We start from the raw sequence: 25,196 nt of genomic DNA, 5'->3' as shown, positions 1-25,196 counted from the left end.
TCAGTTAAATTTACGTAAAAAAAAATGACAAAACCTTATTGATCATAAACAGTTAAACACCCCTACCACCAAGGCAACAATAGAGTGATAACAATTAAAGCACTTACAATGGTGTATTTTTCTTGACCCATAAAACCAACTAAATTATCAATAATCGATCGAACAATCGATTAAATTTATATCAAAAAAATTGACAAAACCCGATCAAAACCGCAAAGGAACACCCCTACCACCAAGGCACCAACAAAGTGGTAATAGTTAAAGGCACATATTCTCACCGTTAAATGATGTCGGCCCTAATGACACCATCTCCAATGCTATTAACAAAATTAATTAATTAAAACACTCATTGAATTACTGTTACAATACTATGATATCTCATTTATTTTTTCAATAAAATCACTTACTCGATACTCCAAACCAAATAACCAAATAAATAATCATTTCTCAAAAACATCTTGTCTTCATAAATGAAAATCCCAAAATCCGTCAAATATCTTCAATTAAAACTTTCTTTCGGAAGCATAACTGCCATTTTGCATCTCAATTTTATTTCTCTTCTGGGATCAGATTTTGTATTTGAGAAAAATACATCCATCATTTTCTATTATCTTGTTTGTTATTTGCGTCAAAGGGATGATTTTGTAATTTGGGGGGAGTAGCCATTTTGTTCTCCATTCGCCGTGGCCCGTGGGAGACGCTCGCAGTGAGTCAGTACACCTATGCCTCTTCTGTTCCTGTGTTTTGCTGTTGTACTCATCTAGAGTCGTGACCACCGAATCCTAAAATGTGGACCCACAGATTGTGTGACTATAGTATTGACGGTGATTAAAAAAAGAGAGTAGTCGGTGCTGGTTGTGTTGTATCATTGGGCTTGTTTGGGAATGCTGTGAGGTGTGGTGTGGTGCTGTGAGTTATAAAACTGTGGTGTTGTGAGGTGAGTTGGAACGCAAAAAGCTGTTTGGCGCATCACTTTTAAAACTGTGGTGCGGTGCGGTGTGGTGCTGTGAGGTGCGTTTGGCATATCTAAATTACGGTTATATTAGATGACTAATAATATTAATATAAAATCACTTAATGTTTATATTGTACATTAATCTAAAATAAAATAATTGACCTAATTTGATTACGTAGGACAGTTCAACATACATTGTAAGCGTTTGGGAGTGCTGTGAGGTGTGGTGAGGTGCTGCGAGGTAAAAAGTTGTGGTGCTGTGAGGTGAGTTGGAACGCAAAAGCTGTTTGGCGTGTCACAAAAAACTGTGGTGCTGTGAGGTGTGTTGCAACTGAACGCAGTGTAAACGCACTGCCAAACACCCACATTGTCATGGTGGATTTTAAACAAACGTTGGTCCAAAATAATGGGCGGTGTGAAGCGATTTTTAAGTTTTATGACTTGTAAAATCGGGCTGACTTTTTTGACCGTTTGATTTTTGTAGACGTCTTAATTAATCAAACTAGGGATAAGGTCCATAAGGAGTTTCGTTGTTATGTCTCTATACAGATAAAACGATATGAATTTAGGAGTCCTCGAGGTGTATCTCGAGGGACACTCCGACACTTGAATTAGATTAGTAGACAATGAGACTATTAAAATTTTTTGGTGTATAGCTCTCTCTTTAGCTAGTAGATAATTGAGAGATTTATCTAGGGTTACGCATGGGTCGTATCGGTTGATTATCGATCGATAATCCAACTAACTCGACCAACCCACTTTGCTATATATTGAAAATCATAATCAACCCAACTTTATGGGTGTGGTAATGCTCTTAATCTAATCTCCTCCCCTTCAACATGTGTGGTGACACACGTCAGCATTTAATTGGACGAGTCTTTTTGGTTTCATTATAGTAGGTGGAATTACCATATGAGCCCTTACAAATTAGAGAACCACAAATAACTGATTGGAATGTTATTTTTTTTTAATTTTTTGGCAATTTACATGCATAATAATGACACTCAACAATCGTTTGCTTGTATTCCGGGTTGAATTTGCATGGGATGATCGATGTTGATTAATAATAAGGTAAATCCAATGATGGAGAATGATACAAAGAAATATAATAATGGAGAAGTGAAATTAACGTATGAATAATAGTGATTATGCATGAAGACGTAGAAATCCCAACTCCAAGGACATACATGTCGTTCGTTAGCTTAACAACTTTTCTGTTTGTGATAGATTGATTATTAGCGTAATTAGGGGGGGGGGGGCATGGACATTGGAAATGGACATTGACATGCACAGTACCTCCCAAAAGCAAACGCTTTTTGCTTTCCTTTACTTTTATATCTTTCTTGTTTTCTTTCTCTTCTTTTTCTTCCACCTTGGTTAACGGGCTTCCCTTTACAAAAAGACAAGATTATCCTTTCCATTCTAACATGCATGATGCATCCTTCTGTTTGTTTGTCAATGGCATTGGCAGTCCAATATTCCTCCTCACTCTACCAGCTGAATTGCTCGACAGTTTCTGCTCAAGTGCATCTTATTCTTATATACAGAACATTTTCACGTGAGAGGAGAGAGACAGAGAGAATTAAGATTTGGTAGCATAAAATAGTAAGCTTTATTCTTTGAATTGCCTGATCATATACACTTTCAGAACAAGCTGCTGTTGTTTAAATACATTTTTTTCTTCCCATCCTACTGTCCTAGGTAGATGAGACTTTTTAATACCTGAATATATTGCAACACACATGCATGCATGCATTGTTATCAAAATAGAGATTTCGATAGTAAGATCCCACGATCTTATATACGTTTTTAGATCAACAAAACGATTCGGATAGGTTTAAAATAGAAAATTTAGCAAAGATCGTACGATCTTAACGATTTTATTGATTTAACCGATCTTAACTAAGTGGGCTTATCAACTTATGAGCAATGGACTAATGGTGGTGTAGTTCACTGGTTTGACCTCATAACTACATGATTCGTTTTAGATTTTTGGTTTCAATTTTAATAGTTATAAAGTATCATAAATCTGATGGATTTCAGAAGTCATTTTAGGCACTATGGATGGATGTAGTATAAGACTTGTTAAAGAGGGCAACATATAAATGTTTATGTTAATTATTTATATAAAAATCATTGTTATAAGATGGCATGTATTTGGGTAGGTGTGATCAGGTCTGATTGAGTGACAAGAGTGTCATTGGAGTGTCGGTGAGCACCGTATGTATACATATATGCTGTAGTTGGACTAGATCGATTGAGGAGACCAATTATGATTGGATGGTATGGGGAATAGCCTTTTAATCATGATTGCTAAGTGCTGCTCTCTATTATTAATGTTTTATTTTACTTGTCAACTTTCACATAAACATTGTTAACTATTAAATTAACCTTACACTAAATCAAATCATCTTTTGTGCGGTAAGGTGTGGTGTAAGCTGGCAAATCAGTGTCTCCGATCCCCATCAAGAATGCCTAATCAAGCTTACAGGGAATCACTAATTATTAAATATATCTTATTTAAGAGATTTCGTTCCTAGTTTTGAAGCCTTCGTGCTTTGTTTGTTAGATGCTGAAATTTCATGGGACACGAAAAGCATATAGCCGTTGCTTGATGCCCATGCAAAGTAGAATGCCAGAAAGGCAAATGAGGCATTAATATATTTGCGAATGCACTGTGATCGACAAGAATAATTACTCACTTTCTTAGGCAAATTGATTGCGACAGTCTAATACTATAGTTAATAAACAAAGCTTCACACCCTCTCACACATCAAAGGCTTTTTCTAGACTTAAAAATATTAAATAACATTATGACGATTAAAAATATTAAATAACACAAAAAAAAAACTTTAAAATATATTATTTGGAGGGTGATTTGGGGGTAATTACAGCTAATTATGACAGCCCCCTATCCCCAAACCTACTAAGGAAAGCATGGGTATACAACACAAAGTGGTCTATCCTCACTCTTCCATTCTACATGATGATCCAACCAGAAACCAAACCCAAATAAAAAAGTCTGTTTGCAAATGTCCTTTTATCTTGTATTTCAATATGGGTACCGTTAATATGAGATTTTAATTAATAATTACAGTAAAAAATAATTAATTTCTTGGCTGGAAGGCATCAGGGAGGAAGAGAGACTACGTTAGTACGTATTGGTAAAGCTTGAAATTGACCATTGACTACCAATTTTCCTTCTCTAATTATAAAACTTATTGCGATGGAGATGTTCGATCATCAAGGCATCCTAAAATCTGCCAGTTCAAATTGTATGAGGGCCCCAGAAATCAGACCTTTTTGTCTTCATCCACATATGAACCCCACTAATCTGTGTCATGACTCATTCGTACTCCTCCGTCAACTCTGTTATATTTTCTTGGTGCTCTAAAAAAGGCAGAGAATAAACTGAACGGGGGCCTCACAATAGAAAGGAAAAGACAAGGCGATGAAAATTGAAAAGAAGTAGAATCCAAGGCCATAAAAGATTTTCTTTAAAAAAAAAAAGAAAAAGAAAGAAGAAATAGCTGGTTTGGTGGTTTAGTCAAAACGACGTCGCTACACTCATTGCTTGAAGGGTACGAGTATCCCTCGAAATAGGCAGTTCTAGTCTCTGTTGGGTGGGTCTTGGGCCTAAAGTTCACACTCCCCACACCATCTCTTGTGCCTATTCCACGCGTCCCAATAAAGTACATTAATGGGCTTGTTTGGGAATGCTGTGAGGTGTGGTGCTGTGAGTTATAAAACTGTGGTGCTGTGAGGTGAGTTGAAACGCAAAAAGCTGTTTGGCGCATAATTTTTAAAACTGTGGTGTGGTGCGGTGTGATACTGTGAGGTGCGTTTGGCGTATCTAAATTACGGTTATATTAGATGACTAATAATATTAATATAAAATCACTTAAGGTTTACCTTGTACATTAATCTAAAATAAAATAATTGACCTAATTTGATTACGTAGGACAAGTCAACATATAATGTAAGTGTTTGGGAGTGTGGTGAGGTGCGGTGAGGTAAAAAGTTGTGGTGCTGTGAGGTGAGTTGGAACGCAAAAGCTGTTTGGCGTGTCACAAAAAACTGTGGTGCTGTGAGGTGTGTTGCAACTGAACACAGTTGCAACACACTCCCAAACTCATACATTGTGTACTGAGGCATATGACCCTTGCCCTCTGTCGTCTTGGTGCCCAAGGCTTACTTTTTCCTGCAAAGTATTAACTATAGACCCTTCGCCTTCTGCCCTTCTCAAGGTCTTGCTGGCATTGTGAACCAGATATAGTAAGCGAAGTATCAACACATAAACCAGAGTTAGTAGTATTTAGGGACTACAACTCTACAAGAGTGCCAGAAGTATCCTAGCTAATGGCTTCCTCTGCAATCTAAGACCCAGTTTATATTTTTTCGAAAAAAAAAGACCCAGTTTATATTGCCACACGGGCAGGGGGGTTATAGGGTTTAGTAGCTAGTGCTTTGAAGAGTCCAGATCTTATTGCAAAATGTGGAGGATGGTTTTGCCCGCCCTTATTTTCATTCTCTGTTTTCTGGGTCATATTGGTAAGCAGAGTTATCCCACATGGTTGCCTTGGCAATTTCAGTTCTTGGCTTGCAGCTACTCTAACGATGTCTCTTTATTTGCAGGTGCAGGTCAAGAATCTATTGAGCTCCTCAAGCTCTACGACACAACCACACAGGTACATAAAGAGTCTTCTCACTCTGGGCTTCCCATAGCAGTTTCTGTAAATGGTAAAGACCTTGATGAAGTTTCCAGCAGTGTTTTGATGGCCGAGAGTTGGTTGAGGACCCATGTTCTGGCTCATTTTCCTAAAACCAAAATCACCACCATTGTCGTGGGTGATGGTGTTCTCTGTCAAACAGACCAAGAACTCTTGGGTGACGTTCTGTCATCCCTCAAGAACATCTATTACTCTCTTACCAGGTGGGGTTTGGAAAGAGAAATCAAGGTATCTGCTGTTTTATCCTATAGTTGCTTCCATCCAGAGTCTGCTCTTTTTGGAGATGATTTGGCTAGGAAAGTAACTAAGCCTCTGCTTGAGTTTCTTTATACTACAAACTCCACTTTCACTCTGAATCCACCTCCGAATGTCTCCCCAGTATCAAAGAAAACTCTGAGTTTAATCTCTTCCTTCTCAGTTTCCACGAAAAAGCTTGGATCTTTTGGACTCAACAGGATCAATGTTATAGTCACTACTGAAAAACAGGAAACAGCCATTAGCAGAAAACTTTCAAGCATTGAATCCAAGCTTGTAAAGCCATATCCAGCATTGCCAGAAATCTCACAATCGCCAGTTCATTCCTCCATTGGTTTCTCTGTGCCTGCAACTGTAATCAAAAGTCCCATCGCTCCACTACCTCACTCTTTTTCAATGCCACCATTATCTTTTCCTCATGATTCTCCTCCTCCCAGATCCCTCCCTCGAGGTTCTCCACCCCCAATGTCTTTCCCTCGTGCCTCTCCCCCGCAGATGACCTTTCCTTTTGCACCAGAACTACCTCCTGGGTTTGGTTTTGCAACTCCCCCTTATGGTTTTACATTGCCTCCATGTGCTCCAACTGATGCTGCAGCACCAGCTCCAGAGATTGGGATGGTTCAAATGTGGCTAAGCCTAGTGTTCCGCCGGAGACACTACAGGAGGCAATGGATTATGCATGTGGTGAGGGCGGGGCCGATTGTTACGAGATTACCCCTCCAGGGAGCTGTTTCTATCCTTCCACCGTTGGTGCTCATGCTTCTTATGCCTTCAATAGCTACTGGCAGAAAGCCAAGAGAAATGGAGGTACTTGCAACTTTGGAGGGACTGCTATGCTTATCAATTCTGATCCAAGTAAGGCCTACTGTTACTTTCGATTAAATTGTTCTTCTAATGATTCCATTTGATTGAAGATTTATGTGGATTCATAAAAATTTCCTTCTCTGGGGCTATCACAAGTGATTGATACATACTGTTGTTGCAGGTTTCCTTCAGTGCCGTTTTCTTCTTGGATAGAGATAGTAATGCAAATGATAGAGAATCCTTGGGTGTATTGCTACATGTGGGATCAATGGGGACGGGATAGCCTCTTCTTTCATCAACTTGGTAGCTAGTATGTAGCAAAATTAGAAAACACTCTCAAAATTTTGTAGCCATGGCGCATCCCATGTAAGGAAAAATATGACATGAATCCAAAATCCTTATACTCTTGCTGGTGCTCTTCTATATATACCATTTTGTCAATGATTCTGTCATAATTAAGTTGGAATGGGGTATGTTTTTATGAAACCACCGGATGCCATGCCATGACTGCACTTCAATGGACAGTTTATAACACAGAATGTAAGAAGTTACTGCTTGAATTGAGCTGTATTCGACATTTCGACTTGGGTCACGCTATCATAATTGAGCTAAAGAATTTTCTTGCTCCATGCCATCTACTGTTACACCTCTATGGCACTTCCTAGTTCTTATATTACTTTATTTGATTTAAAGGATTAATAGAAATCAAGACACCGACAAGGTAAACGATGGCAGAGCTGGTCTCTAGTAACTTGATATCAAAGGTTTAAGTTTAGGGACTCTCATCTGACTTGCGACTTGGTTCTTAAGGTTTGAGTCTGCCAGTAACTTCTCAAACTAGACAGCTGCCTATATTGCCTCAGCTATTCACCAGGAAGAGAGATCTCGATGGGCCTTGATCCCTTAACAAGCAGAAATGCCAAGAGGTGTAACGATAACAATGACGAGGAACCTCCACATTAAAGGTGAAATCATGAGAGTTCATCAACAACATATGCAGGAAGAAAACAAGTTGGACTAGGCAAATTAATATTTCACAATGAAGCTCATAAATTACCAACGTACAGAATCTAAGTGTCGCAGGAAAAAAATGTCATCATCCATTTCTGGATCCCATGTACAGTCCATTCTTAATGCTTTCTTTTATACACATCAAGCACATAAATTGTCCAACATATATTATTAAATCCAGTAATTACTCATGTGGATGATTTAAAATGGATTTCAGGTAAGAAACACTTTGACAAAGGATGACACCAAGAAACTATGACATTCCTGTTAGTAGCAACATAGGGGTCAAATTTTCAAAATAAGTTACCAGACAAAATTAATGTTTTAGAAGAACCAAATATTCTCAAACAATGTTTGAAATCAATTACCAGCGGAATTAATAATTAAGGAGCTTGAACAGACTCAACCAACCTAAATTTCTCATTGCTGTTTGCTGCTTGTGGCATTAACCAAGGGCAGTAGAGTGTTCAGTTTCACCATTATCTGAAACATTAACGTCTCCACTCTGCAAAAAGAAAAAAATCATCAGACATTTTGGGCAGAAAAAGGTACCAAAAAAACTTTGAAAATTTAGATCTTCAAATAAGCAAAGAGAAGGAAAAAAAAAACACATAAACAGGGAATCGGTGACCCAGTGTCGTCCTCCCCAAGAACATTAGAAACACCATCAACTTTTTCTTGTCATAAGCACAGAAGCTTATCAAAGGCAAAAAACATAGTTTGATTACTCAATTTTTTTTCCTAATTTCTCATTTTACTCCTTAATATAACAAGTTTCCACAAAAATTGATCTCAATTCCTCTTAATACCAATGAAGGTTTGACCAAGAATGCCTGCCCCATATCTAATAGAAAATAGCAAGCAGATATAACACCAGAAGGCAATCACTAGTGTGGTTGTCTATCATAAGAGTTCAGCTCCCATAGATGAGAATACCTTTTTCGTTAGACCGTGAGCAGTCATAAGCTCATAAAATTTGCGCATCAACATTTCTTCTTCTACCTGTATCAAAAGAGGGAGTTTCAACTTGAACTATTCAAATTGCCAATATTTAATGTGCATAGAGCAAGGTGGTCAAAACCCAGATAAAAAGAAAGAAACCTGAAGTTTATGCAATTCATGAGACATTGATTTATAGGCATCCTGCATCAACTCATTCTGCTTATCCAAATGCCTGCACGCACACAAACATGATTACTTCAAAACAATACATAATGTAGCTCTAAATACATCATAAATTAGATTATGGAAAATTTACTTTAGAATCTCTCCAGTGTGTCGGGGATCCATGATAATCAGATTTCGATCTCTAACATGCCAACAACAATACTGAAGCTGCAGCACGCATCAAGAGTTGAGAATTAGGCGTAAGTTTATTGTATTGAAATAAAATTGAGTAGATTCCAATACTACCAATGTCTGTTTCAAAACCATACAACACTCAAACCAATTCCCAAAACTTTCAGTCCATGAAACTAATATTACCCAATAAAATTGAGGGACTGAAACTAAATATTACACAATAAAATTGACAAAAAATTCTCTGGCTGCAATCGAAAATCTATGAAGCCATCAAGTTACACTATTGGCCGAGGTGGCGATTGCACGATGAACTGTGGTGGTCGTCGAAATCCGTCTAGGGTAAGCAAAATCTTTCCGTTTCAAATGTAATTGAAACGAAAAACCATAAGTGAAGGAAGAAAAAATTGAAACTTACGAGACAAAACGAGAAATTTCGATTCAACAAAAGAGATGGGCGTTCCCGTCCCAAATTAGCGATGTGGTTATACTGTTATTGAATCCAACTGGAGAAGTAGAATCGTACGATCTGGTTTATATTTGATGTGCGAGTCATAAAGCGAGTTCGTGAGGGGAGAGGTTTTGACGAGGGTTTATGAAACGGCCGCACGCCCCGCAACGGAAGAGATGGGCTTCAGTTGGGCCTTACAGAGCCCATTTTCAATGTCTTCATTGCTATTTGCTAGTTAGTTATGGGCTTCTGCCCACCAATTCAAATTCAATATCGGACATTTTGTCCATTTTTGGATATGGGCTCTTGTACAAAAGCGGAAAGCCTTATCGGGTAATGTTGATCGAAATCAACGGTGTATGATTGATTGATTTCCATTGGGATCAAAGGAGAGGAAAAGTAGAGTCCCCCATACAGACATTCCAGTTTACAGAGGAATCTCCAATCTCCATCAGTGAATGCTTAAAAGATGGTGGTGATGATGATGGGTGGATGGTGTGTGCCGCTTTTGGGTTAAAAAGGAACAAAAACATGGACCATGAACCCTGTTAGTGTTGGTACAAACAAACGTAAAAGCCGAACCCTCCGGTTATGGACCACCTTCTTTAATGTTAAATACTATATATTAATATTAAGCTCTCTAATTAATAATTAATCTTATTGTTACTTTGAATATTAAACACAGTATGTGTGTGATTATATAGAATCATGATACGTGAAGTTCATTGAACCACACACATATCACTACTAAATTTAGTCATTTGTAGAGCACTGGCATATTCAATGTAAATAAACAAATAAGTTTTGGTTGGGATGGTGAATGTGATTGTGGCACCTCCTTACAAACGTGGGAGATCGCAAGTTCAACTCTCACACCCATCAGTTTCGACAGTATTGCCTGCACGGGCTCAACCCATTCTTTTCTGTCGTCATTGTAGAGCGGAATGGATTAGCGGTCCAAGTGTTGTTTGATGGGTATGTTGAATTTGAAAATTCTTGATTAAAAAAAATATATATATATATATATATTATACATACGGACTTATCATGATTAGCCCCATACATTGTTCTCACTCAATATTAAAGCACGCGTAAATTTCCAATGCACATTTTGCGCAGAACATGAGAATCTGAGACCATGTGTTTTGCTATAACTGCCCAAATCTTAATATGACACATAAAGCATAGCTTCTTATCTGTTCAAGGTTCTTAGCTGTCTTGCCAATACGGTGGCCCATGAATTAGCCAAACTCGGAAAAATGGCTTCTGAGGACGGTTTGTTTCTAGAGGAATGTCCTCTTTCTATTATTCCATTTGTAACTGCAGACAAGGATAATTGTTAATGGAATCTCGTTTTTCTTCTCAAAAAAAAAAAAAAGGTTCTTAGCTGTCTTAACACAGAATAATTAGCAATTTTTGAGGTTTCATCTCTTTAATATGATAAATAATAACATTAAGTGCCCTTGATTGTGATCAATCTTGATTTGCTTCCTTTAATTCAGGAATCTTCCATTAATTGAGCTAGATTTTTTTTTTTAAAGATGGAGTATTGGATAATGTTTGAAAAAACATTAGTTTGGCAGTGCCTGTTGGAGGAGATAGACCAAATACAATGTTTCACTGATTTTCCAAGTGGGCATTGGAGGCCCAAAATAAATTAGCAAATGGAGGGTCAATTGGTTTAATTAGGCCCTCTTGACTTAACCATAAACATAAACATAAACATAAACATGCATGCATATATACATATATACATATGGATGAAAATCTCCAACGACCAATTCCAGTGGATGGAAGGAATCTGCCCACGGGCTAAGGTCTGATCATCAGTTTTGTTTCTGTTTCAATAAAAGAGTCTATTCCCCACATCTCGCTGAGAGACAGCAGTCATGAATAGATTCCACACCAGACACTCCATTGCATACACAATAAGTTTGCAATGCAACATTTCATATCATTCATATCATATTCTAACCTTTTTCTTTATGTGTAGACTGGACAACTCCGACGACTCAACACGCACACAACAAACAAAACCCAACATAGGGGCTCTCATAAATGCCCACACTTGGGGCAACAATAAATGAGAGTTTAGATTACGAAAGTTAAGGTTTGAACCCAAGATGTCCCGCTCCGATTAACTTCGATATCATGTTAAGATGAGTTATTTTGTCATTCAACCCAATAAATTAATTTGTTGATTTGTGACATTTTACATTATTTTTATCATATTCTAACACACCAAGTTAACTCATGTACACACTTAAATTACTTATGAATTCATGCAGTGATTGGTGAGATTCTTCATTCTTGAAGGAAAATAAGGAAAAGAAAACTAAAGCCCCATCATGGGGAAGTGTTGAGATTCCATATAAATTAAGATATTCTGGGTTTTGGCAATGGAGCATGGCATGTGATGGTGAAGAGAATAAAAGCTCGGATATATAAAGCAAAAAAAAAAAAAAATGGTGGTCCAGTAGTAGTTAGGAGATGATTGTGATTGGAGTAGACAGACTCCAAATCGCATTTTCGTTTACATAATAAAAAAGAGTTTATATATACTAAAATTTTAGTTTGGATGAATTAACTTAGCAAAGCTACCATGTTAGTATGTAATAGAACCTTTACAAAAGTTTGAATCTTTTAGAGGAAAAGTGAAGTTAGTGCAGTCGCCATTGTTGAAGCATAAATGGCGATTATGGCATCCAATGAAAGATTGAAAGCAAAGGAATTATTACATGTTAAAAAGTATAAAAGTGAAATACGTATACGAAAGTGGACAAGAGAGAAGAAAACGAGAAGCCATTACTGAACCACGTGATGCCCAGAGTATTCGCGATAAGCTTCTAGCATATGTATCGCGAGAAGACAAACTTTTCTTCTTTTTATTTACTTTTTTAGAGTTCAAGAGGAAAAATAATATTTAAAAGGGAAAAATGAGATGGATGCCATTATTATCAAAATACGAGAGAGAGAGAGGGAGGGAGGGAGGGAGATGGAGGCATGGGTCGTTTTCTGGTACAGAGGGGCTGTTTCTCTCAGAAACCAAGTTTGTATTTGATAAAGGAAACACCAAAGTTGGGCATGTCAGATTGGCGTGCTTAAGAAAAAATTAAATAGGAACAAAAAACAATTGCGATTTGTGAGAGGGGGGCTCTCGATTGAGACGTCTCATACTACTTTCTGCCCAAAATTGTTTAAAAAGTGGATTAATCGACATAAGATTCCTGAGTAAAGGTGGGTTTAGTTAGGTTTTTATATGTTCTATAGGTGTTGAAAAATTAATGAGCAGAGAAAGGTGGGGGGTGGTGCTGATTCAGAGTGGATGAGAGAGAGAGGGAACATTCTGAGGTTTGGTTTCTTGTGGGTTATGTTTAGATGTGGTGGATGTTAAAGATGAGGAACACCTCATGTTATTGATGGGAGGTTTTTTTGTGGTTTTGTTGGGTGGTTTTTGTGATGTGTGGGGTTTCTCTATACGGGTATTGTCCTCTGTAGATCTAGTGCTCATGCAGTGAACGTTCTGTTGTGTTTTTGTCTGCCCATTCTTATGCATATCTGATCTTCTTTGTGCTCCACAAGGTGATAAGGGGAGGAAAAAATTCGCTTCCTTCTCAGTTTTTGAGCTGCTTGCGACCGCCTCTCTCTTAAGGTAAGGTTTTCTGTACGGATGTAGTGGATTTCATTCTCTGTTCATGTTAGTTGTTCTGTCTTCTTGCAGACTCATGTTCGGATGTTCCTGATTGTTTATTTGATCATTCAATATGATTAATGTGGTTCTTTTGTTTGATTTTCTTGCTTTTCTCTGCTTAATTTGAAGTGGGTTTCCTTTCTTTTTTCTTTCCTCTTTCTGTTTTTTGCTTATATTTGTATGGCTTAAACTTGGTGGTAGACCAGTAGTCTAATAAAATCTGTTTATTGATCTGTACAACTTTTTGTTGGTTGGATCATGGGTGTGTTCCAATTCTTGCATTTGTTCCATATGATGACATGGGAGGTGGTGTTGGATTGTGCTCTAGAGCCCTCCATGAATTCTCGTGGTGAGTGTTTAGTGCTTTATTTGGTAAAGATTAGAAATGACATCAGAGATATGGTATTTTCTTGGGTTGATTTCTGTGTCACATTCTCGATCTGATATTCCCAAATTTTCTAATCTCCTTCACTATGGAACAAATTTGTTGGTAATGATGCTTGCTTGCACAATCTCTCTTTTAAAGGACTCCAAAATTGATGCTTGTTGTCTACTCTTTTGGTGGTTTCTTCTACTCGTACCTAGATATGCTGTTTTTCTGGTTGCAGGTTTTGTAGCTTCAATACAAAATCAAAGGGTAAAAGAAGATAATTCTGTAGAGGAATTGATGTGGATTCCAAGCTCTTGGTCGTGAAACTTTTGTGGACCTAAAGGAGGTTCTCTTAGTAGTGTGTGTGATCCATTGAGAAAATAAAAAGATAAACTAATAGAGTAAGGGCGGTGGTGTCAGTTTTGAGCAAGTGGGAGTGTCTCTGCCATTAGAAATATATAATGTTTGAGAGGGTGTAAGTAATGTCTCCCAAGCTCTTCCTCTCTTCCCGGAGTCATTGGACACTGTTATCAATTTGGAAGCAACCAATTGTTTTGGGTCTCTTCCATTCCAAGTGAACTATTTGTCAAAAAAAATCTCACTAACCCATTTACTCTTCCTCTTCCTCTCTCTTCAGCCCTTGGTTTGTGGAAATATTCGGTAAAACTAAGAAACTCAGTGAAGTTTTTCTTTGATCCATACTTGCTTACCCGTGAACACCAAGTTGGTAACCGTTCAGACCTGAAGTCCGCCGAGTGTTAACATTAAACCTCTCCTGGTGATTTTGGTTTTGGCCGGTGGTCTTTGTGGATTTGGTCAGAGTTAAGATTTGAGCTATCGGAGAGATAAAGGTACTGATCTTTCGTTGGCAAAATGAAGTTTATGAAACTGGGATCCAAGCCAGATTCATTCCAGACCGAAGGAGACAATATTAGGTGAGATTAAGATCTACTCTTTATGTCACAATCAGAAAACTGCTGAACTATTTTATATGTTTTCTTACCGAGATTTGCTGGAAATTTGTATTTGGGGTGTTATCACCAGTGCGTTTATCCTAGCCTCTCTGTCATTGTTTTTCTTTCTGCCCCAATAATAAGTTATTCATCTTGGTTTCTCTTTGCTGATTCCATCTGTAATGACTTTCTATGCTAGTCTACTTCTATGGATGTTTACGTTGGCAGTCCTAGGGTATCATTTGTCCAAAAAGTTTTGCTTAGCCAATTACGATGTTCTATATTAAATCATTGCAATCCTTATTGTCATTAGGAGGGGGAAAGACAGAAAAAAAAAACCTCTTTTTAAGAACATACGGAGTTTTTCGATTGAAAATCGTAACACAAATTTATGTTCCAACAATTTTTAGCTAGTAGCTCGTTTAGTCTTCATTTAATAAATATAAGTGCAGTTTCATTAATGAGACAGGGATATTTGGCCATTGTTATTAGCCATGATTCTGACTTAATAAGTGTGGGTCTGCTCTTAAGGCAGTTTTATATTCAGAAAGAGAATAAAGTTATTGCCTTGTATTGAAATCCCATCCCAATTTTTATCTAGTTCCATGTTTTCCTAATGGTGTTATTAATCAACTCTTCAATGGAGGACTTTCTTTTTCAGTTGGTGTATCTATGCATACACCTTCATTAGGCAATCTGAAAGTTTTACGCTTTTGGCTGGGGAGATGAATAATTTAACTGTCACAAGAAGTCGCGGATCAAGGCTTTGTCTCATTGTTTGGTTTGAAATGGGTTGAAGCTATTATCGCATTGTAAAACCATTGTTAAGTGGGAGAGTGCTGAATTTTTTCTTCTTATCATGATTCTTAGTGATGAATTCTATTCATGTGCCTCCAGGTATGTGGCAAGTGAATTGGCTACTGACGTGGTCATTAATGTAGGGGATGTGAAATTCTATCTCCATAAGGTATGAAACTCGCATCTTATGCATTCCAATTTTGGTAGTTGCTTACTGTCCATATGACCATTGTATCATTTTATTTCAACAATCCTGCTAGATTTATCGAACTATATATTTTATGAAAAAAGTGAAAGGCACTCAACCAGGGTTTATCTGGCACCTGGCTCAGGAAAGGCTTCTAACTGTTAGGGGCCGATCAAAGAGCAAGAGGGTGTCCCTTCTCTGAAATAGAGTTTCTTTTTTGCTGCCCGTTGTAGTGATACTTGTAATATAATCATGGTTTTTTCTTCTTCTGGCCTCAAATTCTGCTATTTTTGCATAATTGAAAGTTAAGAACAACATTTATAGCTAATATGAATCTTGGGCCAGATCAGGGGTCTGTCACTATTACACTAATTTCTGGCAGGTTTATGAATAAATTAGAGGTCTATCCATCCCATTGCCCATTGGTTGATGTCTTGTTGATTGTCCAGCTGAATTTATCTAGGTTTAGAAGACACTATTTTGTGTCATCTTTGCTATCATTTTTCTTATAATAGAGGCTTGATTGCTTGTGCAAATGTGTACTTTGTTTCTGCAGTTTCCCTTACTGTCAAAGAGTGCACGCTTGCAGAAGCTAGTTGCAACCACAATTGATGACAACAGTGATGAAATTTACATTCAGGATATTCCTGGTGGACCTGCTGCTTTCGAGATATGTACGAAGTTCTGCTATGGCATGGTAGTCACTCTCAATGCATACAATGTGGTCGCTGCTCGATGTGCAGCGGAATACCTTGAGATGTATGAAACTGTAGAGAAAGGAAACCTTATCTATAAAATTGAAGTCTTTCTTAATTCTAGCATTTTCCGAAGCTGGAAAGACTCGATCATTGTTCTTCAAACTACAAGGTGTCTTCTTCCATGGTCCGAGGAACTCAAGGTGGTCAGCCACTGCCTCGATTCTATAGCTTCCAGAGCTTCTATTGATACTTCCATGGTTGAGTGGTCATACACCTATAACAGGAAAAAGCTCCCATCTGAGAATGGCAAGGATCCAAACTGGAATGGTGTGAGAAAACCCCTAATGGTTCCTAGTGACTGGTGGGTTGAAGATCTCTGTGAGCTGCATATTGATCTTTACAAACGTGTAATTGTAACCATCAAAACCAAGGGAAGAGTTTCAAGTAATTTAATCGGAGAAGCCTTAAACGCATATGCCATGAGAAGATTGCCAGGTTTGAACAAAGGTGTGATTCAGAGCAGTGATATAATGAAATATAGATCGTTGGCAGAGACCATGATATGGCTGCTACCCTCTGAGAAAGGCAGTGTTCCTTGTGGATTGATGCTCAAATTGTTAAGAGCTGCAATTTTGTTAGAATGTGGGGAGCTAGAAAGAAAGGATCTGTTGAGAAGGATCGGCCAACAACTTGATACTGCTTCGTTGGCAGATCTTCTGATTCAAGCCCCAGCAGAGGAAACATGTATCTATGATGTCGACATAGTGCAAACCCTAGTTGAGGAGTTTATGAGGCATGAGCAGAGTGCCCAGAGTTTTCTTCCGATGGAAAATGAATTCCAGGAGGTCAGAGACCCCAAGTTTTCATCGGATGCCTCCAAAATCTTGGTAGCAAAACTGATCGATGGCTACCTAGCTGAAATTTCGCGGGATCCCAATTTACCTCTGTCAAAGTTTCTAGGTCTTGCTGAAATGGTATCAAGATTCCCAAGATCAACTCACGATGGAATTTACAGAGCCATTGACATGTATCTCAAGGTAAGGACGTAAGCATTTTCTGTCAAAGATAGCACCTGCGGGTGTCTACTTTATTAATTATTTATAATCTTCTCAAGGAGAGTTTGAATGTCAGTGGACAATTTATCGTCGATCCCATATTCCCGTCTTAGCATTCTTTCTGATCTAAAGCGGAAAGGAGTACTTTTTCTTATCTCCCTATAATGAACTAATTGTCCATTGATCAAAGACATGTTACCATTTTTGTCATAGCCATCATAACCTCAATAATAATATTTGCTTATCTATTCTTGCACATCTTTTTGGATTTATGTAGAATTAATAATTTAGGGATGGGGGTAGAGATGCATTAGTGGTTACAAGTAGCTAGAATAACCGGTTATTTTTTGTTGCAGGAACACCCTGGAATCAGCAAGAGTGAGAGGAAGAAACTATGCAGGTTGATGGACTGCCGGAAGTTATCAGCAGAAGCTTGCATGCATGCAGTGCAAAACGAGCGGCTTCCCATGCGGGTTGTTGTGCAAGTTCTTTTCTTTGAGCAGATGAGAACTACAACATCAGCCAGTGGTAACAGCACAGCAGAATTACCAGGGTCTATTAGGGCCTTACTCCCTGCTGGTTCTCATGGAAGCTCAAGATCTACTACGACCAACACAGAAGACGACTGGGATGCTGTTGCGACAGCGGAGGATATCAAGGCTTTGAAAGGCGAGCTTGCGACTCTTCAATTAGAGAGACGTGGCAGCAATGCAAGTTTGAATGATGGCACAAAAACCGATCCTGAGAAAACCAGTGCCGCTAAATTGAAAGGTCTGGCCATGTCAAAGGTATTTTCGAGGCTATGGTCGAACAAAGAAAGAAATGGTGAGAGTAGCAGTTCCGATACATCGGAGAGTCCTGGTTCCGGTTCTGTCACTGCAGACCAAACGAAATCCACTCCTCCTAGAAGCTGGAGGCACTCTGTCTCTAATTAGCAGCGTTAATCATTATGCATACATGATTTTATAGACAGAAGTAGAGCATGCATTTGGTAGGAGATTAGGACCTACTGGCTTTTCCAGTTGATGTAATTCCTCTGGAATTTTTTCAAAGTAAAAAGAGGCGCCTTGTTGAGGGGATTGACTTCTCGTAACATTTCCATTGTAGCTTCTTTAATTCTGTCAGAGAAATCTAGATTCTTAAATTTTTCATCCGTGGGCTATTACAGTGAACAAAGACATGAAGCTCAAGCTATTATGGACCTTGAGGTACAAAAATCCGCCCTAGTTGGGTCGACACAAAGCAAAACGTATATTTGATCCAAGGAACAGAAAGGAAGTCTGTGGGCCTCTTAAACAGACGAAAAGGAGCCCAGTTAAAACTATTTCCGGGCTTAACAGCCCACGAAGGAACCGTTTGAGACGTCAGACAGACGAGTTAATCACTCGTTGCTCATTACTCGTTACTCGTTACAGACTTACAGTGAATGAACAAAGGCAGGAAGCTATTATGGACCTCAAATTACAAAAATCCGTCCTAGTTGGGCCGACGCAAAGCAAAACGTAGATTAGACCAAAAGAACAGAAAGTAAGTCTATGGGCCTTAGAAAGACATAATGGGCCCAGTTAAAACTCTTTCCGGGCTTACAGCCCACGAAGGGGCCGTTTGAGACGAGTTAATCATTGAAGGAAGGGCAGCGTTTGGTGAGCCTTGGCAAAACAGTTAAGCAGTCACCTCCTAATGTACATCACTTTCGGCATTTGAAGTTACAAAGTCCGACCATATATGTTATGACTTAAAGAATATCACATCGGTTGAGATGGGATAATAGTTAAAGTCCACCCTAAAAGGCCTTAACATACAACAAAACATTTTCCTAACCTAAATAAGTTGGGTTGTGACCCATAGTAACTGGGTTTACTCAATGAATTGGGCTTCAGTCTGTAGTAGTTGGGCTAAGGAGGAACAAAGTCGTGCTGACGCAATGTATCCACAAGAATTGAATAACCCAAAGCGGATAATATTGTTGGTATGTATGGCCGTATGAGGGTGTGGATTTTTAAAATAGTATCGGAACAATGCAGTGTTGTTGGACGTAACCGTTACTCCACTTGTTATGTCTATCATAACCCAACCTGCAAGTGTAAGGGAGTATTATAACTTAAAGAATACTTAATAAAGTTAAAGTTCATCCTTAACATACAACAAGGTTTTTGCCTAAACCAAGTAAGTTGGGCTTTGATCCATGACTTATTCAGTGAGTTGGGTTTTGGCCTGTAGTATCTAGGCTGAGAAAGAACAAAATCATGTGAGTTTGATCTATCTATGACAACTGGATAACTCAAAGTGAACAATATTGCTATATGTAGGGGAGTCTAGAGTTTTGATAATATAAGCACAATCAAGAGTGAAGACAAACACCATTACTGCTAAAATTCATAAGATAAAAGAGTGGCATGCATGACTTTGCATAAAACCCCTTTTGACAGAGGCAGGAATCTTCGTCATTGAACATAATTTTCTAATTCTTCTTTTAACACAACCCATAACTTTACCTTGACCTTGACTTCACATCAGCAAAGCCATTCAAAAGCACCAAGGTTCATGGCGATCACCCACAACCACAACTCAAACCAGTTTTTTATTTTTTAACCCAAAAGTAATAGTAATTGGGTCCTAATAAAAGACGATTCAGTCAATGTTGGTTGTTCTCCATTAAAAAGCCAGTCTTCATTATGCTGCCTATCATTATTAATTAACCCAATCTCGTAATCTCTAACTTATAACTGGCCACTTTAGCCGTTTAGTTATTGACTGGCAAAGTGTTGACTAAACAAGATAAGGAGGAACCAAACGCAACGACCAACTTTTCTTCGACTCCCAACTTTTTTTTTTTGTATGGCTTTTGACTCCCAACTTTTGTAATCTTGATTTATTTATTTTTACTCCTACATACATACACTGTCATTTTACCGGATTTGGCGGCTCGATAAAATTCTAGAGACTAAAATTCTTTCACATAGACCGTTAGATTATCTAATGAACCAAATAAGGAGCTTGATCATCAATCTTATCAACCAAATAAGGAAAAATGTAAATATTTCATAAACTCGTGATGTTATACGATCCGAAATCAATTTTTTGTCACTCCTAATCATATCTCTAGAAACTTGAAACAGTCGACCAAAGGTTCTCTGGCATGTCAATTGACAACACCTATAAAAGCTGCATGAGGTACAGGGCAGATGATCATCTCCTCCTTCATGGAACACACATGCTCTCTCTCCCTCCCTTTTACTCACTAGTAAGCTTTAAGATTTTGTCTTTGGGTCGCCATCAACGCTCGCGGAATCATCTCTAATAATACCCCCATGTTCTGTTTACTACGACCTAAAAACATGTCCTTAGCAGACAAACACATATGATAGAATAATAGACAAAGCAATCGAAATATAGAGAGAAGAGAAGAAGAACACAGGATTTACGTTGTTCGATAATATGCCTACTTCCACGGGATCTATGACTGTTTTTAACATAGGAATTTCAATTGTACATTCAGCTAGGGGTTTAACTTTTATATACTAGCTACCTAGGGCTTTAACCCTTAATCCCTTATATACCAGCACGATTGGTACGCTACGCTCCCTTCTCGCACAACTTTCCATTTTCTAGAACTTTTAGGTATTAAATAATACTTTTAATATGAACCATTATTTAACACGACGGATACAGTGAATTCTGAACTCTTTCTATTATTGTTTTTTGGGTACCCATCAATGATCCCGATTGATTTAACATTGATTGTAAATTCTACCACATACAATATACAATATAGTTATTATTAACTATTTTATTTTGGGTTTGTAATTTTTCACTCAACGTAGCTAGTCTTTGTCAATGTATAATTATATTTGCGTTTAGTATCGCAATCAACACCAAATTATGTTGCTACAACTACAACCAAGTCATGTTCTTGTATTGGTAAAGTTGCAAGGGGTCATGTCTAGTTCATAGCTTTTAAATTGGTCTGGGTTTTCTAAGGGAATAGGAAAGCATAGTGTTTTGAATTCTCCTTCATGATCACCATTCTAGTTGATCTTGTTGGTTTTCTTTTCCCTTTTTATTCGTTTAATATCCTAATAAAATTATTTGACTTATCAAAAAAATAATTATTATATTTGCGTTTTTATATCCACTAGCATGTTTATAACAGTGTCATTATGTTTTTGTTAACATCGATCTCTCAGTCTATATAAACCTCCTATATCCACATCGATAGCTCCACTCCAAAACAAAATACTATTTCATATCGTTGTGGTTGTAGAGTGATTTTGCGAGTAATAGGAGACATGGGAGAGGAAGGTGTGGTAGTGGTTAGAGAATTTGATCCAAACAAAGATGGTTTGGGTGTTGAAGATGTGGAGAGAAAGTGCGAGGTCGGTCGCAGCGGCAAACTCTCTATCTTCACCGACCTATTAGGTGACCCAATTTGCAGGGTCCGCAACTCTCCTGCTTTTCTCATGTTGGTATGGGTTTCATTCTTGTCTCTTGTCTATTTCTCTATCCTCTGTTTCTTATCTATTATCGACCATTTTCAAAAAATTTCATTTAAAAAGATCTCCAATAAGACAGTTTAATTGGGTGTGCTATTTTTTGTCAATGAAGCTGACTGACTAGCTATTGTTACGACTTATAATATCCTATATTGTTTGGCATAATCCAAACGATGTGGTTATGAGAAAAATTCATGTCTTTATCATTTAATGAGGTATTTTCCTTGAGTTTAAGCATAAAGTGTTATGGTTCAAGCAAGAATCAACTCGTGCGGGCATGATATGTTCACGTAAACCAGTAAATTCAAATCGGATAATTTCGTTGATATGAGTGGAGGTTGGAATTTTAAACATGGAATCATAGCGAAGTCTCATCTAGTTGGACAGGCCGCTAACTGTCCACTTGTTAGGTCTGACAACTCAGCCCACAGATGTAGAGGAGTCTTACGACTTATAATATCCTGTATCTCTTGGGTGTCCATTTGTTGGATCCGACAATTCAGCTCACAAGTGCTAGGGAATGTTACGACTTACAATATCTCATATCTTTTGGCATAACCCAAGAGATGAATGTGATTTATAAGAAAACTCGAAATCCCTATCACTTAACGAGGTATTTCTTTAGGTCTAAGTATCAAAATATGATAACTCAAGTAAAAACAAATTCGTGCATGCCCAATATATCATGAAAATGGGCTGAGATTTTCAACAGCTGTAATTAGGTTCACATACAGGTGGCGGTGATGGGTGATGAGATAGTGGGCATGGTGAGAGGTTGCATTAAAACTGTTTCATGCGGCAACAAGCACATCAGGAGTGATAGTGGGGAAAACGATGACAACAACAAAAATAACAACATTCACACAAAAACCCTCCCTATTTACACCAAAGCAGCTTACATCTTGGGCCTCCGCGTCTCTCCTTCTCACAGGTATATTATATAGCACAAGATATATATATATATATATATGTATGTATGTATGTATGTATGGTTTCTTTTCTGTTTTAGCGTGTGTATTGTATTGTATTGTATTGATTTTGAGGGGGAGTTTTCTCTGCTGGTAAATTTGTAGGAGGATGGGAATAGCGACCAAGCTGGTGCTTGGACTGGAGGACTGGTTTCGAGCAAATGAGGTTGAATATTCCTACATGGCAACGGAAAACGACAACCACGCTTCCGTTAAGCTTTTCACCGACAAATTCGGCTACTCCAAGTTCCGTATGCTCTCCATCCTCGTCAACCCGGTCTTCGCTCACCGACTCAGGATCCCTATCCGAGTCACCATCGTCCAACTCAGCCCCTCCGACTCGGAGAACCTCTACCGCAGTCGATTCTCCACCACCGAGTTTCTCCCTCGCGACATTGACTCTGTCCTCAACAACAAACTCAACCTCGGCACTTTCTTGGCCGTGCCACGTGGTACTTATGATTCAGAGTGTTGGCCCGGGTCGGATCTTTTTTTGTCCGACCCTCCAGAGTCTTGGGCTGTGCTCAGTGTGTGGAACTGTAAGGAGATATGGACACTGGAGGTTCGTGGCGCGTCGTTTGTGAAGCGCTCTCTTGCTAAAACGACAAGGTTGTTAGACCGCGCTCTACCGTTTCTGAGACTGCCATCAGTGCCGGAGGTGTTCAGGCCGTTTGGGCTGCATTTTTTGTACGGGTTGGGGGGTGAAGGTCCACGTGCAGCGAAAATGGTAAAAGCGCTTTGTTGCCACGCGCATAACCTGGCTAAAGAGCGTGGTTGCGGGGTAGTGGCTACGGAGGTTGCAAACCGCGAGCCGCTTAGGTTAGGTGTTCCGCACTGGAAGATGCTGTCATGCACGGAGGACTTGTGGTGCATTAAGAGGTTCGGAGAAGACTACAGTGACGGGTCTGTGGGTGACTGGACAAAATCATCTCCTGCCATGTCCATTTTTGTCGACCCCAGAGAGTTCTAGTTTTCTTGGGGGAGAAGAAAACATGTCTCCATATTACAATTTGTCATCTTCCTCGATCGGTCATGTTAATCATCACACAACACAATGAACCACCAATGACTTTCCATTCATTGGATAGATACCCTGAATCTTACCATACATTATTTCTCGAAATAATTCAAGGTGTATTACCTAGAGCTTCTCTTGATCCTCAGATGCTGATAATTTTCCAACAGAGTAGCATTGGGTTGTATTTCCGCAACTACCAACCGAATATAAGGATACAAGCCCCTTATTAACAATGGATGATCCAACAACCTCAGACTCCATAATTATAAGGATGTTGGAAACTAATGATAGTTCTTTCATGTCGGAATTCTGGGCTGAATATCAAAGTAAACAAAGGCATGAAGCTATTATGGACTTTAAAAGTACAAATATCTTGCCTAGCTGGGCCAACTCCAAGCAAAAATAGATTCAATCCAAGGAACAGAAAGTAAGTCCATGGACCTTTTAAACAGACTGAAAGGGCCCAGTTAAAGGCATGAAGCTCTTTTGGTTATGGACCTTAAAGAACAAAATCTGGCCCAGTTGGGCCGACAGAAAGCAAAACGTAGATATCTCCAAGGAACATACTTTCCGGGCTGGCTTAAAGCCCACGAAGGTGCCGTTTGAGACGATTTAATCAATGATGCCACGTGGCATATAATTATAATCACATCCCGTCCTTAAATATCAATAAACAAATTTAATCTAAATCATAAATTCATGAGACCACAGTTAATCTCCAATTATTAGCATTTCGTATTCCAAAACTTTCTATTTTAATTGGTATCGCATTTAAGGTATTTTTATGTCAATTTATTAAAATCGATTATTTAATTTATCTTAAATAATTATTGAAAGACTGAAACCGGTCAAATACCAAACCAAATGTCACTTCACCATTTTTTATACCACAAACGGTTATGATAGAGAGTTGCCATCTCAGTTATAGGAATCCCAACAGATCCCAAGTGCTGAGTTGTTCTTATAGGATTTCATGTGTATCACGTGGGATATTGAAAATCACAAATTCACTTGAATTATATGCGTCCAACTCAACAATTGAGATTACTAAGATACCAATTTTTAGAATATTTATCATTTTCGACGCATAAAACTCACACACACATACAAATATTCATCTCACACACTCACATAAATACACACAAATATGAAATATGTTGTCCCGATGGATGCATGGACCGTACATATCACTTTCAGCATTTGAAGTTACAAAATCCACCATAAAACACAATCAAGACAAACACCATTAGTGCTAAAATTCGTAAGATTAAAGAGTGGCATGCATGACTTTGCATAAAGCCCCTTTTGAGTGTTGACAAAAACATGCATCTTTGTTGTTGAACCTAATCTAATTATATCCCTTTTTTTAACACAACCCATAACTTGACCTTGACCTTGACTTCTCACCAGCAAAGCCGTTCAAAAGCACCAAGCTTCTTGCCGATCCCCCCCACAAACCA

General features: G+C 38.4%; 3 protein-coding genes and 1 pseudogene across 4 annotated transcripts; 3 read left to right on the top strand and 1 right to left on the bottom strand.

Moving 5' to 3' along the window:
• Nucleotides 1–5,096: 5,096 nt before the first annotated feature.
• Nucleotides 5,097–7,149, top strand: LOC120014695 (annotated as a pseudogene).
• Nucleotides 7,150–7,743: 594 nt separating this feature from the next.
• LOC120014696 lies at nt 7,744–9,633 on the bottom strand. 2 transcript variants are annotated; one of them, XM_038866729.1, is made up of 6 exons: nt 9,473–9,633; nt 9,014–9,090; nt 8,857–8,929; nt 8,692–8,757; nt 8,167–8,260; nt 7,744–8,019 (listed from the first exon to the last, which is right to left on the bottom strand). In XM_038866729.1, exons 2-5 carry the CDS (start codon nt 9,043–9,045, stop codon nt 8,201–8,203), a joined length of 231 nt encoding a protein of 76 aa, XP_038722657.1. In that variant the 5' UTR covers nt 9,046–9,090; nt 9,473–9,633; the 3' UTR covers nt 7,744–8,019; nt 8,167–8,200. The 2 variants fall into 2 exon arrangements, with proteins under 2 accessions (XP_038722657.1, XP_038722656.1); XM_038866728.1 differs by having other exon boundaries at nt 7,996–8,260.
• Nucleotides 9,634–12,497: 2,864 nt separating this feature from the next.
• On the top strand, nt 12,498–18,346 carry LOC120015036 (BTB/POZ domain-containing protein NPY5-like). The gene is made up of 5 exons (XM_038867223.1): nt 12,498–13,157; nt 13,805–14,501; nt 15,417–15,486; nt 16,061–17,239; nt 17,614–18,346. The coding sequence occupies exons 2-5, from the start codon at nt 14,440–14,442 to the stop codon at nt 18,190–18,192; spliced, it is 1,890 nt and encodes a 629-aa protein (XP_038723151.1). The 5' UTR covers nt 12,498–13,157; nt 13,805–14,439; the 3' UTR covers nt 18,193–18,346.
• A 3,185-nt stretch (nt 18,347–21,531) lies between these two features.
• Nucleotides 21,532–23,688, top strand: LOC120014326 (probable N-acetyltransferase HLS1). Its single transcript, XM_038866244.1, has 3 exons — nt 21,532–21,723; nt 22,485–22,681; nt 22,824–23,688. The coding sequence occupies exons 1-3, from the start codon at nt 21,547–21,549 to the stop codon at nt 23,686–23,688; spliced, it is 1,239 nt and encodes a 412-aa protein (XP_038722172.1). The 5' UTR covers nt 21,532–21,546.
• Nucleotides 23,689–25,196: the final 1,508 nt, after the last annotated feature.

The sequence above is a fragment of the Tripterygium wilfordii genome, chromosome 14 (assembly GCF_013401445.1).
Source record: "Tripterygium wilfordii isolate XIE 37 chromosome 14, ASM1340144v1, whole genome shotgun sequence".
Classification (NCBI taxonomy): Eukaryota; Viridiplantae; Streptophyta; class Magnoliopsida; order Celastrales; family Celastraceae; genus Tripterygium; species Tripterygium wilfordii.
The sequence above is the reverse complement of the archived record's forward strand: the minus strand, read 5'-3'. Positions and strand labels throughout refer to the sequence as shown.

Bases quoted from the DNA above. Each gene is read 5' to 3' on its own strand.
- LOC120015036 (XM_038867223.1), top strand. From the start codon at position 14,440: ATGAAGTTTATGAAACTGGGATCCAAGCCAGATTCATTCCAGACCGAA. The intron at 15,487-16,060 runs GTATGAAACTCG...TTGTTTCTGCAG, and splicing joins TGAAATTCTATCTCCATAAG to TTTCCCTTACTGTCAAAGAG. The intron at 17,240-17,613 runs GTAAGGACGTAA...TTTTTGTTGCAG, and splicing joins CCATTGACATGTATCTCAAG to GAACACCCTGGAATCAGCAA.
- LOC120014696 (XM_038866729.1), bottom strand. From the start codon at position 9,045: ATGGATCCCCGACACACTGGAGAGATTCTAAA. The intron at 8,930-9,013 runs GTAAATTTTCCA...GTGTGCGTGCAG, and splicing joins CACACTGGAGAGATTCTAAA to GCATTTGGATAAGCAGAATG. The intron at 8,758-8,856 runs GTTTCTTTCTTT...CTTTTGATACAG, and splicing joins ATGAATTGCATAAACTTCAG to GTAGAAGAAGAAATGTTGAT.
- LOC120014326 (XM_038866244.1), top strand. From the start codon at position 21,547: ATGGGAGAGGAAGGTGTGGTAGTGGTTAGAGAATTTGATCCAAACAAA. The intron at 21,724-22,484 runs GTATGGGTTTCA...GTTCACATACAG, and splicing joins CTCCTGCTTTTCTCATGTTG to GTGGCGGTGATGGGTGATGA. The intron at 22,682-22,823 runs GTATATTATATA...GTAAATTTGTAG, and splicing joins CGCGTCTCTCCTTCTCACAG to GAGGATGGGAATAGCGACCA.